At 52.7% G+C, this 15,260-nt stretch overlaps 1 protein-coding gene across 1 annotated transcript; it reads right to left on the reverse strand.

Annotated features, from left to right (window-relative positions):
- Positions 1–1,608: 1,608 nt before the first annotated feature.
- On the reverse strand, positions 1,609–15,025 carry ISG20 (interferon stimulated exonuclease gene 20). The gene is made up of 4 exons (XM_004284360.4): positions 14,777–15,025; positions 14,230–14,481; positions 3,361–3,561; positions 1,609–1,821 (listed from the first exon to the last, which is right to left on the reverse strand). The coding sequence occupies exons 2-4, from the start codon at positions 14,455–14,457 to the stop codon at positions 1,735–1,737; spliced, it is 516 nt and encodes a 171-aa protein (XP_004284408.1). The 5' UTR covers positions 14,458–14,481; positions 14,777–15,025; the 3' UTR covers positions 1,609–1,734.
- Between the last annotated feature and the right edge of the window lie 235 nt (positions 15,026–15,260).

A 15,260-nucleotide genomic window follows, 5' to 3' on the forward strand; every position in this document is an offset into this window, starting at 1 on the left:
GCAGCCAAGGGAGATGGCAGGGTCAAGGCTGGATCCATGACAGGTGTCCACCTGGTGGTGCTCAGCCCTTAGGCCAGTGGCTCATCCATGGGTGCACATCACAATCACCTGCCGCTTGGGCAGTGCTTCTCAAAGCATGGTCCCCGGACCAGCAGCAGAACATCAATAGGGTACTTGTTGGGAATGCAGATTCCTGGGTTCCACCCCAGACCTTCTGAATCAGAAACTCTGGGATGGGGCTCAGCAGGCTCCAGGTGATGCTGGTGCTTGGTCCAGTGTGAGAACACAGTGCTTAGCTACTGGGGGGTGCTGAGAAAGCACCTCATGTGATTCAGATGTCTTAGGATTCAAAATCACCTGTGAAGGTCAAAATACTAACAGGTGCCTGCCTCACCCCCACTCCCCCACCCTAACTTCCACCCCTAGGGAGTCTGGTTCAGTGGAGCCAAAGCAGGACCCAGTCAGGGATTAAAATAACAACTCTGCAGCTGATTCTACTGCACAGTCACTGCTCTGGTTTGGATCCTTCTCTCCATACCCTACTCATGCCCTTCCTTTAGAGAGCCAGGCCCTGCAGCAGAGGGCAGCAGTTCTCCTAGAACGCCAGGTTGTGTACAGGATAATCACCAGTTATCGAATTTGGAGGCTGCTTGAGCTGTGACAGGCATGGTCCTGGACACTTTGTTACAGCATCTCACAAGAACCCTATGAATTGTTAGAAGTTCCTGCTTTACAGATGGAGAAACTGAGGCACAGAGAGGTTAAGTAATTGGCCCTAGGTCACACAGCTACTAAATGGCAGAACCCAAATTTCAACCTAGTTCCCACAGACTCCAGAGTCCACCACCACCTTTGCTTCCTTATTTTACAAATGAGAGGTGGGATGACTTGCTGAAGGTCACCAGGGGTGGCACCCATCACTCCTCCTGTACCTTTGCCTGGAAGCTCACCAGTGCCCTGGAACCAATTTCAAGATGGGATGAATGGACCTCTGAGTGGGTGTCACCCCCAGGAAATAATGCCACGCTCCCAGGAATAAATGCAACTGGAAAAGGAGGTGGAGGCAGGGTATTTGGGGTTTTTTGTTTTAAGTTTTATTTATTTATTTTTGGCTTCATTGGGTCTTTGTTGCTGTGCACAGGCTTTCTCTAGTTGCGGTGAGGGGGGCTTCTCTTTGTTGAGGCGCGCGGGCCTCTCATTGCAGTGGCTCCTCTTGCTGCGGAGCATGGGCTCTAGGAGCAGGGGCTTCAGTAGTTTTGGCACGTGGGCTCAATAGTTGTGGCTCGTGGGCTCTAGAGCACAGGCTCAGTAGTTGTAGTGCATGGGTCCGCGGCATGTGAGATTTTCCCGGACCAGGGCTCGAACCCGTGTCCCCTGCATCAGCAGGTGGATGCTCAACCACCACGCCACCAGGGAAGCCCTGAGGCAGGGGTATTAATTAAGTCACAGGAACTTCTTCCTGGACCCACAGGATTCAAGACATTAAGGAAATTGACACTTGTCCCTATCCTGGCTCAAGTGTTCGTTGTCTTCTCAGTGCTAGGTGGTGTCCACCAACACCCGGCTCAGAGAGAAGAAAGAAAAAGGCAAGAGGAGAAGCCGAGGGAGTAGAGAAAATATAGAGTCATTTTATTGCTAAAAATATTTTTCCAAAAACAAGGGCATTTTTGTTTTGAAGACACGAAGGTCTGTAGTCCTTGGGGAGGGGGCTGAATACCACCAGACGGGCAGTCCTCATAGTTCTCGAATTCTCCTGGAGATTCGGTAGAGCTCCATTGTTGCCCTGGCGTCTTCCACCGAGTTGTGTCCCGACACGCTGTCCTGCAGACACAGGTACAGAGTGGGGACTTGGGGTGCGGCTGAATCCAGGCGCCCATGTGACCCGGGCCTTCCCTGCTCACACCCTGACTTCCGGGACTGAAGTGGGTCAGTGGGTGAGTCTCCCCAGGCCTCTGACACCCTGGACTCAGCAGGTGGCTGGAGCAGGCCTGGCTTCACCCATTAGCACTAGACCCAGGCATGGCCAGGCACAGAATCCAGCATCCTGAGGGCCAGGCTGTGCCCTCCAGGCGCTTACAATCCGCTGGGTGTGGGCCGGGCACTGCAGACTTGGCCTCAGACCCAGAGGGGCTGAAGCAGTTCTCACAGGGAGCCCCAGGGCAGCGAGGAATGTGGACACAGATGTTTCTAAGGGGCTCCTTGCTCAGCACGTGAACAGGGCTCTTCAGTGAATCCACGTGCTGACACTCTGTCCTCGGTCCCTGGTGCCACAAGCGCAACAGAGGGGCCCGACCTCAGGCCCATCCCCTGTCTCCTACACGTTCCTGCTCCCCAGCCAAGCCGCCCCCCACTCCTCAGGCTGGGGCTCGGTCTCTCCCCTCCCCGGCGCCCCCTCTCTTGCCTCCTCCACTAAGACGCCCCCGTCACACTCCACTCAGACCTGGTGTCCTGCCTGCCCCCTGTCTTCCGTCCCTGCTCCAGGACACCTGACCTCCCCTCTGTGGACACGCCCCACAGATGTGCTGATTTTCAGGTCTCGGGCCACCCTCCGTTCAACCACGAGTTTCTCAAGGATGGGCTGGGCCTTGCTCACCCGGGTGCTCAGCCTCTGGTCCAGCCTGGCCCAGAGCAGGTGCTTCATAAACGTCCACTGTGCTGGAAGGGCCCACGTGTGGCCGCAGCTCCTAGTGTCCAGCCCGCCTCCCTGGGCCCTTCCACCTCGGTGAGCTCCCAGGCCCCAGCACACGCCTGCCGGCTCCTGGAGACTGCTTTGCCTGTGGGTTTGAGCTCAGGGTCCCTCTCTCACTTTTGGAACCCCCCTCGTTGGATATCTGCCGCTTTCCTATCTGGGGGGGCAATTCCAGAGGCTTCTGCCTGGGGCTCTGGGGGGGCCTGCTCTGTCTGTGGCTGCAAGTGCTGAGGAATTAGGGCCCCGGGAGCAGCATCAGTTCCTGCCTAAAGGGAGGTGTGTGTAAATAGTGCGGCTCCCTGGATACATCTGCGCTCTGTGCTCTACACCATTTCGCAGAGTTAGGCAGGGGGATTAAGCTTCAGTTACCCACAGGGAAACTGGCACGATTTTGAAAACACACAAAAACGCCTTGACTGGGTGCCTTCCCTTCCCTGCCGCTCATCCTCACTCTACCAGGGCTTCCTGGGTCAGCTGTCACATAAATGCCCTGCCCTCCTGGAGAAACCCCTACCCTCTCACACAGCCTCTCAGGACTAAGGGGAGGCTGAGCATCCTTGGGGCCAAATATTTGCTCCACAGCTACTGGGAGACTTTACAGTCCTAGCGGGAAGGGCCAGGCCCCCAGAGCTGGCAATCCGGCCCCAGGCTGGGAAAGGGGTGGTCCTCACCTGGATGCGCCATCCAAGGAGGCGCTGGCTCAGCACGCGGAGGGAGACACGCCGGCAGTACAGCAGGCCGGCCTCACGCCAAAGAAGCTTGTCCGCGGCCGTGTCGTAGATGGCATAGTTCCTCATGTTCTCCTTCAGCGCCTTGAAGTCGTGCTTCAGGTCGTGACCCACCACCAGCTTGCCTTTCAGGAGCTGCAGGATCTGGCCAGGAAGACATGCACCCTACACGTCACGCAGGGCACTTCAGGTGGGTCTGGGGCAACTTGGTGCCATCACGGGGGGCTGGCCTGAGCTGTGTGACTATGAGCAAAGTCCTCCTGGACTTGCTGTGTGACTATGAACAAATCACCATCCCTCTCTGGGCTTGGAACATATATACCATCGATAAAATGAGGAGACTGGACCAGACCCCTTCACCCTCAACAGTTTAGTGATGCCGGAAGGCCCATCCCAACTCCTTCCGTGGTTTCTGTGTGATAGCAATGGCCACGAGCCAGGCATTCATTGTGCATCACATACATTATGTCGTTTAATCCTTTTAACAGCCCTCCTGTGGCAGGCGGGTTGACCTCCCAGAGATGCCCACTCCCTAATCCCCAGGCCCTGTGAACATGTTACATGGCAAGGGAAAATTAAAGTTGCAGATGGACTTGAGGTTGCTAATCAAATGACCTTAAAATAAGGAGAGTTTCTGGATGATCCAGGTGGGCCCAGCATAATCCCAAGGTCCTTATATGTGGAGGTCAGAGAGATCTGACATGTGAACTGGACAGGCTGCCTCTGGCTGTGGAGGTGGAGGAAGGGGCTGAGAGTTCGGAACAGGGGCGGCCATAGAAGCAGGCAAGGGCAAGGAAACAGATCCCCCTCCAAAGGCTCCAGAAATGAACACGGCCCTACTGACACCTTGATCTCAGCCCAGTGAGACCCACATCGGACTCCTGAACCACAGAAGCGTAAGACAATAAATTTTCATTCTTTTAAACCACCCGGTCTGCAGTTCTGTTACAGCAGCCATAGAAAACCCATACAGCTATGAGGGAGGATTGTGTTTAACTGAATTTTGCAGTTGAAAAAACTAAAGTGCTAAGAAGTGGAATCATTTACTCAAGGTGACTCTGATGAATTTAAAATATTTGCAGATTCCTTGACACTCCTCACAGAAAAGATGGAGTCTAATTCCCCTCACCTTGAATATGGGCCGGGCTGTGTGACATCTGATCTCTCTGTGGGGCCAGTGTCCCGGGAGCCCTGAGTTACCCTGAAGCCACCATGCTGGGGAGACCACCCTGACGTAGGGAGATGTGCCCAAGGCCCCCAGCACCAGCCACAGCACAGGTGGGTGAGTGAACCATTCTGTGATTCTAATCCCGGGCCTGCCAGGTGCCTCAGCCAACCAGCTGTCCCCGTCTGCCGAGCCCTGCCCAGATTGCGGATGCCTGAGCGACATAAATATTGACACTGTTCGGAGCACTACGTTTTGGGGTGACGTGCTAAGCGTCATTAGATAACTGAGACAAGTCACACGGTTAGTTCGTGGCAGGGCCAGCCCTCAAAGCCAGCTTATCACCACCACATTATGCTGAAAAAGCCGCCTGCTCCAGGCCTCCGCCAGCCCAGCTGCCAAGCTGCAGAGGACAGCCCTCAGGGTGCCCCAGTCCTGTGCCCTGCACGTATGCCCAGGCCTCCGTTCTCACCTCCTCTCCCACGGTGGCCCTATGGAGAGCCTCAATCATTGGCCACACAGGTGGGTCACCTTTCCTTCCCTTGGCTGCCACTGGGGAGGACGGAAGGGGGACCTTGGAGCAAGCTGTACCAGGCGCCAGCTGAAGGGCAGCTCATGGGCATCTCAGGCCCCCCTAGGACAGCTCTCCGGCAGCCTTCATCTCTTCCTCTGTGCCCGAGGAAGGAGCCCTCTGGATGGCTAACACCGTCCGGTGTCCTGCTTCTGCTTCTAGTGGCTTCCCCAGACATCCCATGGGGTGTTTGACTTGCTCCCCCTTGTGGCCACTTTGCAGAAAGAAGCTAAGGCTCCAAGAAGTGAGGTGACCTGTCCACGGTCACAGCACTGGAGGCAGAGCCGGTCCATCCACCGTCAACAGGTAATGTCACAAGCCTGCCCCACTGGTACCATGGTTTTCTTGGGGTCCTCCTCTGGACAGACCCTCACCCAACCTAGGGACTGGAGAAAGCACTCAAAGAATAAAGCTGGGCCACTCCTGAGGGACACCAGTTCTTGTCACACTTGGGCTTAGGAATCCCCTGGTTTATCTCACCAAAATCTGGATTCGGATGTGGGATTCTACATTTCTAACAGGTGGTGCTGATTCTGCTGGTCTGTGGGTCACGCTGAGTAGTAAGGGCACACAACCTCAGAGCAGCAGCTCGAGGGGAATCCTACGTGTGGAGGAAAGGGCTCGGGCAGCACACAGGGGATAGGTAGAGGCCCAGGGCCAGTGGATGTGGCTGTGCTGGGCAACTGTAGGTCACACGCCTTTCCTTGCTGACATCCTTTATGTTTCTGAACAATGGGGCCTGTTTTCCTGTCTATGAGCTGACTCAGGGCCAGTTCACACAAAGCTCTGAGGGGACTGTGCCACCCTAGAGTCAGCCACAGCAGCCGGTCCCAGGCATAAGAGGGCCAAGTCATTGTGAGGCAGATTCCTGGGAAATTCATCACTTCCCGAGCCCCAGGGTCCCGGTGGTGGCGGGGGGAGAGGGGTACATTCAGGACCATGAGACTCATCATGAGACAAATAAAATAAGAGGTGGACAAGCAGAAGGAAGGAAGAAGTAGAGGAAGGAGGAGAACAGTCTGTTTAGCAGAGAGATGCCAACTCTTCAGGACAAAGGTGCCGGGCACCGGGTAGGGAAAGGCTGCTGCAACTCGCTATGTGGTCTCAGGGAGGTTGAAGACGGTCTCTGGGCTTCAGTTTCCCCATTTGTAAGGTGAGGGCCTGGCGACGTGAGGCTCCACGGACTTTCTGTGGCAGGGCTGGGAGGGAAACCCAGGGTGGTGTGGAGGTGCCAGCTGGAGGGGCCTCAGGGTTGTGTGACCTGCTGGCTTCAGATCTGCCCTGAATCAGTGTCATGAGGCGGGTGTGTCAAACACAGGGGAGGGAGGCTCAAATTCCTGGAAAGAACTGGAGTGGGTGGGGAAAGGGACATGCATCGATCTGTTCTCATTGCCTGGCACTAGGCCAGGTACTTTCCTCACCTCATCATGGGGCCTCTCAACAAGAGTGTGTCATTTTATAGTGAAGTGTCTTAGTGTCATTTTATAGTGAAGGGGGTTGTGGATCAGAGAGGGTAAGAGGCTTGCACAGGTCACACAGCTGGTGAGTTGATTGCTGAGATGCAGTGTCCGGATCTGCCTGACCCTGTCACTATTATCACAGTTGTTATTATTACTACCTACTGAGAACCTAGGGATTATATTAGCATTATTAATTTCAGGGTGGAAATTAATAATTTCTACTGCTGGGCCCATGACGGCACTCACTGAAGATTTCTTGAATCATGAATATGGCCCCTATGAGGCGGGGATTGTCATACCATCTTACCAACAGGGAAAGGGCGGTGCCAGTGGTGTGTACCCATGTCACATGCAGAGGAGTGACAGGCCCTGGTGTTTGCCCGAATTCTCTTTCCACTGTGTTTTCCCTCCAGTCCAGGTATTTCCCAGGCCTGATCAAAAAAATCACCCGAGACCCTTGTTAGAAATCCAGAGGGCAGGGCGCTACTCCAGACCTGCAGAATCAACATCGCCAGGGGAGGGGCATTAGCAAATGTTCCAGGGTATTCTTCCCATCTGCCAAGTTTGGCAATCCCGGCACGGATGCCTGTCCAGCCCCTTAGAGCCCGCTGCTCCCATCATGCATCCATTCTTCCATCTGCCCGTTCATTCATTCCTGGCTGCCAGGAGACATGATTATAAGGGACTCTGAAGAATGTTGCCCTTGTGGAGGCCCAGGTCCCCTACTGGCATCTTCAGGAGTGACCCTGGTCCCCCTCTTTCCTTCTGTCCCCTGCCAAGCTCTCTGGGTACCCCTGCCCCCAGCTTCTGTCTGCTTACCCGGGGTAAACCTGGATGACGAAGTCATCCTCCTCCATCTGGCTGAGCCCCAGAGAGACCTGCCAGGTGGCAGGGCCCCGACAGGGCATTCCAACACAGGCAAGGGCTACAGCACTGGTACAGCTGAAACCAGTCCCTGTTCACAAGCTACTGTGGCTTCCTTTCTGTTTCCCACCTAAACCACGATGCCACACAAGATTTAGTTTCTTTATCTGCAAACTAAGAGTGTCATTATCATTCCCCAATCCCAGTCATGGGCTGGGTGCTACTCAGCATACCAGGTTAACATTAAAAGAGCATTTACTTACAAAAATGAGTTACAGTCTACGGACAATTACCGTTAGATTAAAAAATGAATTAAAAGAGCATTGACCTGTCAGGTGAGAGCCCTGCATCTGAGCACTGAGTTGTAGCCCAGCTTGCTGTGTGTCCTTAGCAAGTCACTGCCCCTCTCTGGACCTTGGTCTCCTCGCAGGTTCCTTCCTGTGCTGACAGTCTGATTTGTGGGGCTCTCTGTAGAACAGGGTTCTCAGCCTTGGGACAACTAACATTTGGGGCCAGATACTCCTTTGGTGTGAGTGTGTGTCCTGTACATTGTAGGATGTTCATTCAGTACCATCCCTGGCCTCAAGCCACTGGATGTCAGTAGCAGCCTTCCGCACCTCACTTATGACAATCAGAAGTGCCTCCAAATCCTCCTGCACTGTTGGTGGGAATGTAAATTGATACAGCCACCATGGAGAACAGTATGGAGGTTCCTTAAAAAACTACAAATAGAACTACCATACGACCCAGCAATGCCACTACTGGGCATATACCCTGAGAAAACCATAATTCAAAAAGAGTCATGTACCAAAATTTTCATTGCAGCTCTATGTACAATAGCCAGGACATGGAAGCAACCTAGGTGTACATCAATAGATGAATGGAGAAAGAAGATGTGACACATATATACAATGGAATATTACTCAGCCATAGAAAGGAACGAAACTGAGTTATTTGTAGTGAGGTGGATGGACCTACAGACTGTCATGCAGAGTGAAGTAAGTCGTCAGAAAGAGAAAAACAAATACCATATGCTAACACATATATATGGAATCTAAAACAAAAAAAAGAAAGAAAAAAAATGGTCAGAAGAACCTAGGGGCAAGACAGGAATAAAAATGCAGACCTACTAGAGAATGGACTTGAGGATACGGGGAGGGGGAAGGGTAAGCTGGGACAAAGTGAGACAGTGGCATGGACATATATACACTACCAAATGCAAAATAGATAGCTAGTGGGAAGCAGCCGCATAGCACAGGGAGATCAGCTCGGTGCTTTGTGACCGCCTGGAGGGGTGGGATAGGGAGGGTGGGAGGGAGGGAGATGCAAGAGATATGGGGACATATGTATATGTATAACTGATTCACTTTGTTATAAAGCAGAAACTAACACACCATGGTAAAGCAATTATACTCCAATAAAGATGTTAAAAATAAATAAAATAAAATAAAATAAAGGGCTTCCCTGGTGGTGCAGTGGTTGAGAGTCCGCCTGCCAATGCAGGGGACACGGGTTCATGCCCCGGTCCAGGAAGATCCCACATGCCACGGAGCGGCTGGGCCCGTGAGCCATGGCCGCTGAGCCTGCGCGTCTGGAGCCTGTGCTCCGCAACGGGAGAGGCCACAACAGTGAGAGGCCCATGTACCACAAATAATAATAATAAAATAAAATAAAAGTATCTGATCTTACTGTAAAAAAAAAAAAAAAAAAAAGAAATGCCTCCAGATATTGCTAAATGCTTCCAGATATCGCCTCCAGATTTGCCCTTGTGGGCAAAATCACAGTGCACTGAGAACCACCGTTCTGGATGACAGTGAGACCTATAGGCATCAGAAGATAACAAGGCAGTTACCTTGCATTATAAAAGCAATGTCATCCTATTACAAAAAATAAAAAACAGAAAAGGGGTAAGGGGAGCCCCCTCAAAATCCTAGTGCCTCGTGGCTGCATGGGCCCTGGGTGGACTGGGGGCCTCAGTGGCTCCCTGGAGCCAGCCTGGCTTCTATGGCCTGGTCTATGGCTCACTGCTAGCCGGGCCCACTTGCAGGAAGAGACAGGCTGGCGAGCCACCTTTGAAAAAGGACTGCAAGAAACCAATGCCTGGTGAGCTGGTGGCTTAGCTGAGAGGTGTCGCCTGGACTTGTGGGGTCTGATAAATGGCTAATAGGCTTCTGCCCTTTGGGGGTTCCCCAGCATAGCTTGGGATCTGTGAGCCTGGTCTTTGGGATTAAACTACTGTGGGTGATGAGTGAGGTCAAGGTGCCTCAGCGTCCTCGTTCATGAAAACAGATGATGGTGGTTTCCTCATACCACAGCTTCACTCCAATGCTGCTCCGACACTACCTGTTCATACATCAGGCACTTAGCATTCACAGCCCGCATTTACACACTTTGATCACAGGATCAGAACATCACAAAGCAAGCCCTCAGGCCAGAAATTGAGTCTCTGCTCCACCCCTTTCTTGGACAATTTGCTCAACCTTGTGCCTAAGTTTGCTCATCTGTGAAATGGGGTGATGATACTAGTTAACTACCTCCCGGGGTTGTGGTGGGGCGTAAAGGTAGTGGGGGTATGAAAAGTGCTTAGAACAGGGCCCGGACATGATGCTGGATACACCTGTGCTGCTTCATCACCCCTGTGTTACAGAGGATCCTACTAAGGGGCACAGAGAGGTTTAGCAACAAGCCGGAGGACACAGGGCAATCAGGTGGCAGAGCTGGGATTGGACCCACATCCAGCCAAGTCTAAAGACAGTTTGCTAAAAGTCCGCATGCCCCAACTAAAGATCCCGCATGCCACAATGAAGATCCAGCGCAGCCAAAATAAATAATAAATAATAAAATAAATAGATAGATAATTATAAAAAATAAATCAAGACAGTGCTTGCTCCCTGCCCCCTGGGCTGTACGTGTATTACTGTATCTTGACAGCAAAGGCCAACACGAGGGCAGAGGCAATTCTCTTCCACGCAGCTGCCAGAACTCTTGTATTATGAAAATCAATTCAACTCCAATCCCACAAACATTCTCAGGGCACCTTCTATGTTAAAAGCACAATATCCAACCTGGGGCAGATAAAGTACATGGCAGGAGCTGTGGAGCTAGACAGACCCGTGTGTGTGGCTAGGCAAGCTCTAAAGCGTGTGGCCTATGGGAATTCCCTGGAGGTCCAGTGGTTAGGACTCAGTGCTTCCACTGCAGGGGGCACGGGTTCTATCCCTGGTTGGGGAACTAAGATCCCGAAAGCCAGGCAGCGCGGCCAAAGAAAGAAAGGAAGTGTGTGGGCTATAGCAAGGAGGGTGAGACCCCCAGGGGGTTAGAGTTGTGGGTGGGGAGGGTGAGGGGGTCGGGCAGGGCCTCACACAGGACTCCTCTGGCCTGGGCCTGCCAGAATGGCAGTATTTCTAGGGAAAGGGATGGGGGATGGGAGAGAGTAGGGTTGGGTCTGAAGCACAGTGGGCGATGGCTGAGCTGAGAGAGAAGGCAGAAAATGTAGGTATGTGGTACTTAGAGGACCATGGACGTTGGGTTGCCAGACCTTAGGCAATGGGAGCCTTGGAGGTACTTGAACCAGGGGGTGGGGATGGGAGCGGGGGCTATGATCTGAGCCAGGCCTGGGGAAGTGTCTCTGGCAGCAGGGTAGAAGACAGGGGCAGGGAGCATACATGGTGCAGCAGGCAGAAAACGAGGGCCAGAATCTAAGACCGAGGTTCTCAAGGGAAGCTGGAGAGGGGACGGGTTGTAAAATCTGACTTTCTGCCTTGTTCTCTCCACAGGCACGTTGATGACCTTCAGCCATGAGCCAGGCACTGTGCTTAGGGATACAGACGACATCACTACACCCAACCTACACAAGGCCAGGAAGGAGGCATTAGTACTCCCCATTCACTGATGAGAAAACTCAGGCTCAGAAAGTTTCAGTAACTTGCCAAAGGTCACACAAACCAGTAAGTGATGGAGCAGGAAATGTGAACCGCAGATGTGGTTCCAAAGAGCTGCCCGGTCTTTAGATCCCCGCCTCCCTCCTCGAATGGCTGTTAAGTGCCTACTCTGGACGGCACTCCGTGTTACACACTGGAAGGGCCCGGCATAATCTCCAACTGAGAAACAAAAGCATTTTGGCACCAAGTCTGGATGAGGACCAAGGTGTCCTGACTCCCAGGCCAGTGCTGGAGGGCGTCCAGGGAATCGCATATCTCTTCTGCCCTTTCTGCTGCTGGGATGGGGAGGGAGGCCGGGGAGGAGAAGGGACGGGGCCAAGCCGCCCACCTGACTGCTCCGTGGGGCTCTGAGTGTGGGCAGCTCCATGTAGTATCCCTGGGTCTCCCATCGGCACCTAAAGCACGCCACCTTTCTTCGTGTTGCCCTCCCCTTCTCGGTGACTCACCTTTGTTCTCCTCTGTCCTAATGTTTCCTTCTTTCCGATCTTCTGGATGCTACTGATGACTAAGACACTGCTCCCTGGGGTCTCTAACTCTTCTCTCTGCTGCCATCTCTTTCCTCACTCCCATCCGTCTCCCCAGCACCCCCGTTCAGGTTTTCTTGACAGTGGTTTTCCTGCCATGCTATTGCTCAAGAATCTTCAGTGGCTCTCTATGGCCCACTGAGTTGCATACACAGACTCCTCCCTCCCCTTTGGCAAATAGCACCAGCCTCATGGAGCCTTTCCAGGACCACCCTGATGTACTCTGCCCCCTCCTCAGGGCTCCTTAGTACCCTCTTAGTACCTCTAGAACAGTGCTGTCCAATAGAAAGAAACATAACGTGAGCCACATACGTAATTTTAAATCATCACCAGCCATATTTTAGAAGGTAAAGAGAAATAGGTGAAATTAGTGTTACTGTTTTATTTAACCTAATATATAAAAATATATAAAATACTACCATTCTACATATAATCTATATTTTTAAATTATTGAAGTACTTTATGGTTCTTTTTTCATTCAAGTCTTTGAAATCCAGTGCATATTTTACACTTACAGCACATCTCAGTTCAGACAGACCAGCCACTTTTCAGGTGCTCACCTGTCACCCGTAACTGGTGGGACCCTACTGGACACACAGCTCTAGAGGTTTTGAGCCTTCCACATTCTAGTTATCTGAACTTGTGCGAGTTGCTTAGTGTTATGGGTTGAATTGCGTTCCCCCTCAAATTCATTTGTTGAAATCCTAACCCCAACCACCTCAAAATGTGACTTATTTGGAAATAGGGTCATTGCAGACGTTATTGTTAGGATGTCATAATGGAATAGGTTGAGTCCCTAACAAATACAACCGATATCCTTATAAAAAGGGGAAATTTGTGAGACATGCACACAGGGAGAATGCCATGTGAATATGAAGGCGAAGATTGGGGTGACATTTCTCCAAGCCAAGGAACATCAAAGATGGCCAGCAAATTGTCAGAAGCTAAGAGAGAGACAGAGAACAGGTTTTCCCTTGCAGCCTTCAGAAGGAACCAGCCCTGCTGACACCTAGATCTGGGACTTCTAGAACTAGTCTCTAGAACTGTGAGAGAAGACATTTCTATTGTTTAAGCCACCCACTTTTTGGTACTTTGTTTCAGCAGCTCTACCAAATCACTGTTTAGTTCAAGAGAGCCTCAGTTTTCCTCATCTGTAATATGGGGACAACAAGGAAAGAAACCTAACAGCTAACAGTTTTTTAGTACTTATATAGGCACTCTCTCCAGGCCCTTTTCCAATCCTCACAATAATCCTGTGAGATTGCTGCTGTCATCACCCCCATTTTCTTTTCCAGATGGTGAAATGGGGTACAGAGAGGGTGAGGAACTTGCTCAAGGTAACTTAGCAGGTAAGGAACAAAGCCAGGATTCAAACTTGGCCCTCTTAGCTCTGAGCTAACAGCTCCTGAAGACACTTTTGGCAGACTGTTTTGTGAGGCATGAGCTCCTGGATGGAGCTCAGGAGAGCATCCAGTGAGTAGCCAGTGCTCAGAAAACAGGGGCTATTGTTGTGGGCTTATCTCCGGCACCTGGAGCCTGGCACATGTGCAGTATGTGGGACTGAGGTGAACCTCAGTTCTTTGTGTTCTTCATGAACTTCCCCAGGGTGAGTTCACCTTCCCATGAATGACCAACCCTGGTGCTGAGTGGCTGAGTTTCGTTTTCTTCTAGTGATTCAGAGAAACAGAAAGTAGACTGGAGATGTCACAACAAGTTGAAGGGGAAGAGAATGGGAGATTTTGGTGTGCCACACCCATCTCTATGAGTGGATGGCCTGTGGTGGGTCTGGGAGCAAGCTCTCCCTGAGCTCCGTGGACTCTGGCTGGCCTGTCCTTCAGGACCAGGAGGGCGCCCTGCCGAGCGCCCAGCCAGTGAGGGCCTCCACCCAGGACCCGTCCCCCATTTCCCCCACAGGGCTCCCCAGAGGTAGCTGGTATAGAGGAAAGAAGGAGGAATCTAGCCCCCAAATCAGTATGCAGGGAACAGCAGGCAGGACTCAGCTTCCCCATCGTAAGACCAGCAAGGTGTACCAGATGCCCCGAAGGCTGCTCCCAGACACGAGTCTAAGGTTGTCTGATGGCAGGAAGCCTCCTCAGGGATGTGATGGACACACCAACGTGTTTCTCATGCTCTGGTGCTCCCCACGCATGGGTGGCAAGGAATCTGACATGGCTGGGGTCACAGGTCACAGCTCCGGCAACCAGGGGAGGTGCTGGGGAAGTGTGTATGTGTGTGTGTGAGGGGGTATATGTGTGTTGGCCTGGATGGCATATGGCCCTTCTCTTACCTCCAGCCTGGCCACGGCAAACGGGGTGGCCCCCTCCATGTTCTGAGCTGTGATCCCGCTGACGGGGGTTCTGTAGTCGGTGATCTCGCCCTCAGGCCGGATGAACTTGTCGTAGAGCACGGTGCCGTGGTAGTCTACGAGACTGCAGCGAGCCAAGCCACTCTCCCTGAAGGGCCCCAGCCCCACCATCTCGCAGTCCATGGCCACCACATCTGTGCCTCTTGCCATGTTCCACCGGGACCCTCAGATGTGCTGGAGAGGGGGCGGCAGGAGGGGCATCACATGAGGGCCAGCTGAGACCCCAGGCGTCCTCAGCCACCTCCCAGCCAGCCTACACCCTCTGCCCTGCCCTTTGTCACAAACACCACCTGGCACAGACGGAAGTTGGCCTCTTGCCACCCCAACTGGCTTCTTCAGCCGGCAGTCCCAGGGCCTCTCTCTGGTCCCGTCCGGCAGCCTCAGGACCAGGATATCCCCTCCCAGCACCTCCCCTGGCTGCTACCCCGGAGAAATGCCTTGAACCCACCACCCTGTCTCCCACTCTTACCAGCCTGCCTCTCTGGTGCCCCTTCTCAGCTACTGCAGTTGCTCTTAGCAGTGACTCATCTCTGACTTCAAGCCGGGAATCCTGACCCTGTTTCAGTTTCTGGTTTGGTATCAAGTGAAATCAGGGGCGGGAGGCGGGGCACGTGGACTGGGCAGCTTCATCTCCTCGGCCGGCTCGGGAGCTCAGTGTCCCGAGTCAGAATTGACCAAGCTTGCCGGCTCCTTGTCCGTGTGTCCCATCTTTGCCCCTGCCCTCCACCTAATCGCTCAAGCCCTCCCCCTCCTCGGATGACGCAGCTGATGTGGATGGAGTGGATTGCAACATCTGTCTTTCATTTCTCACCCTCTGCCTGGGGAATAAACATCCCCAGGACTGGAGCCCAGGGAATGTCCCACAACTTCCGGGGCCACCACCAATCTGACAACTCTGTGAGGTCTTTTTTTTTTTTTTTTTTTAATATTTATTTATTTATTCGGCTGCACCA

Source organism: Orcinus orca, chromosome 2, assembly GCF_937001465.1.
Source record: "Orcinus orca chromosome 2, mOrcOrc1.1, whole genome shotgun sequence".
Classification (NCBI taxonomy): Eukaryota; Metazoa; Chordata; class Mammalia; order Artiodactyla; family Delphinidae; genus Orcinus; species Orcinus orca.

What these genes read in the sequence shown, in the direction of transcription:
- ISG20 (XM_004284360.4), bottom strand. Translation starts at nt 14,457, where the DNA reads ATGGCAAGAGGCACAGATGTGGTGGCCATGGACTGCGAGATGGTGGGG. An exon ending in TTGCCGTGGCCAGGCTGGAG is followed by an intron (nt 3,562 to 14,229) that starts GTAAGAGAAGGG and finishes CTTCCTGGCCAG; the next exon opens with ATCCTGCAGCTCCTGAAAGG. An exon ending in TCCTTGGATGGCGCATCCAG is followed by an intron (nt 1,822 to 3,360) that starts GTGAGGACCACC and finishes CTGTGTCTGCAG; the next exon opens with GACAGCGTGTCGGGACACAA.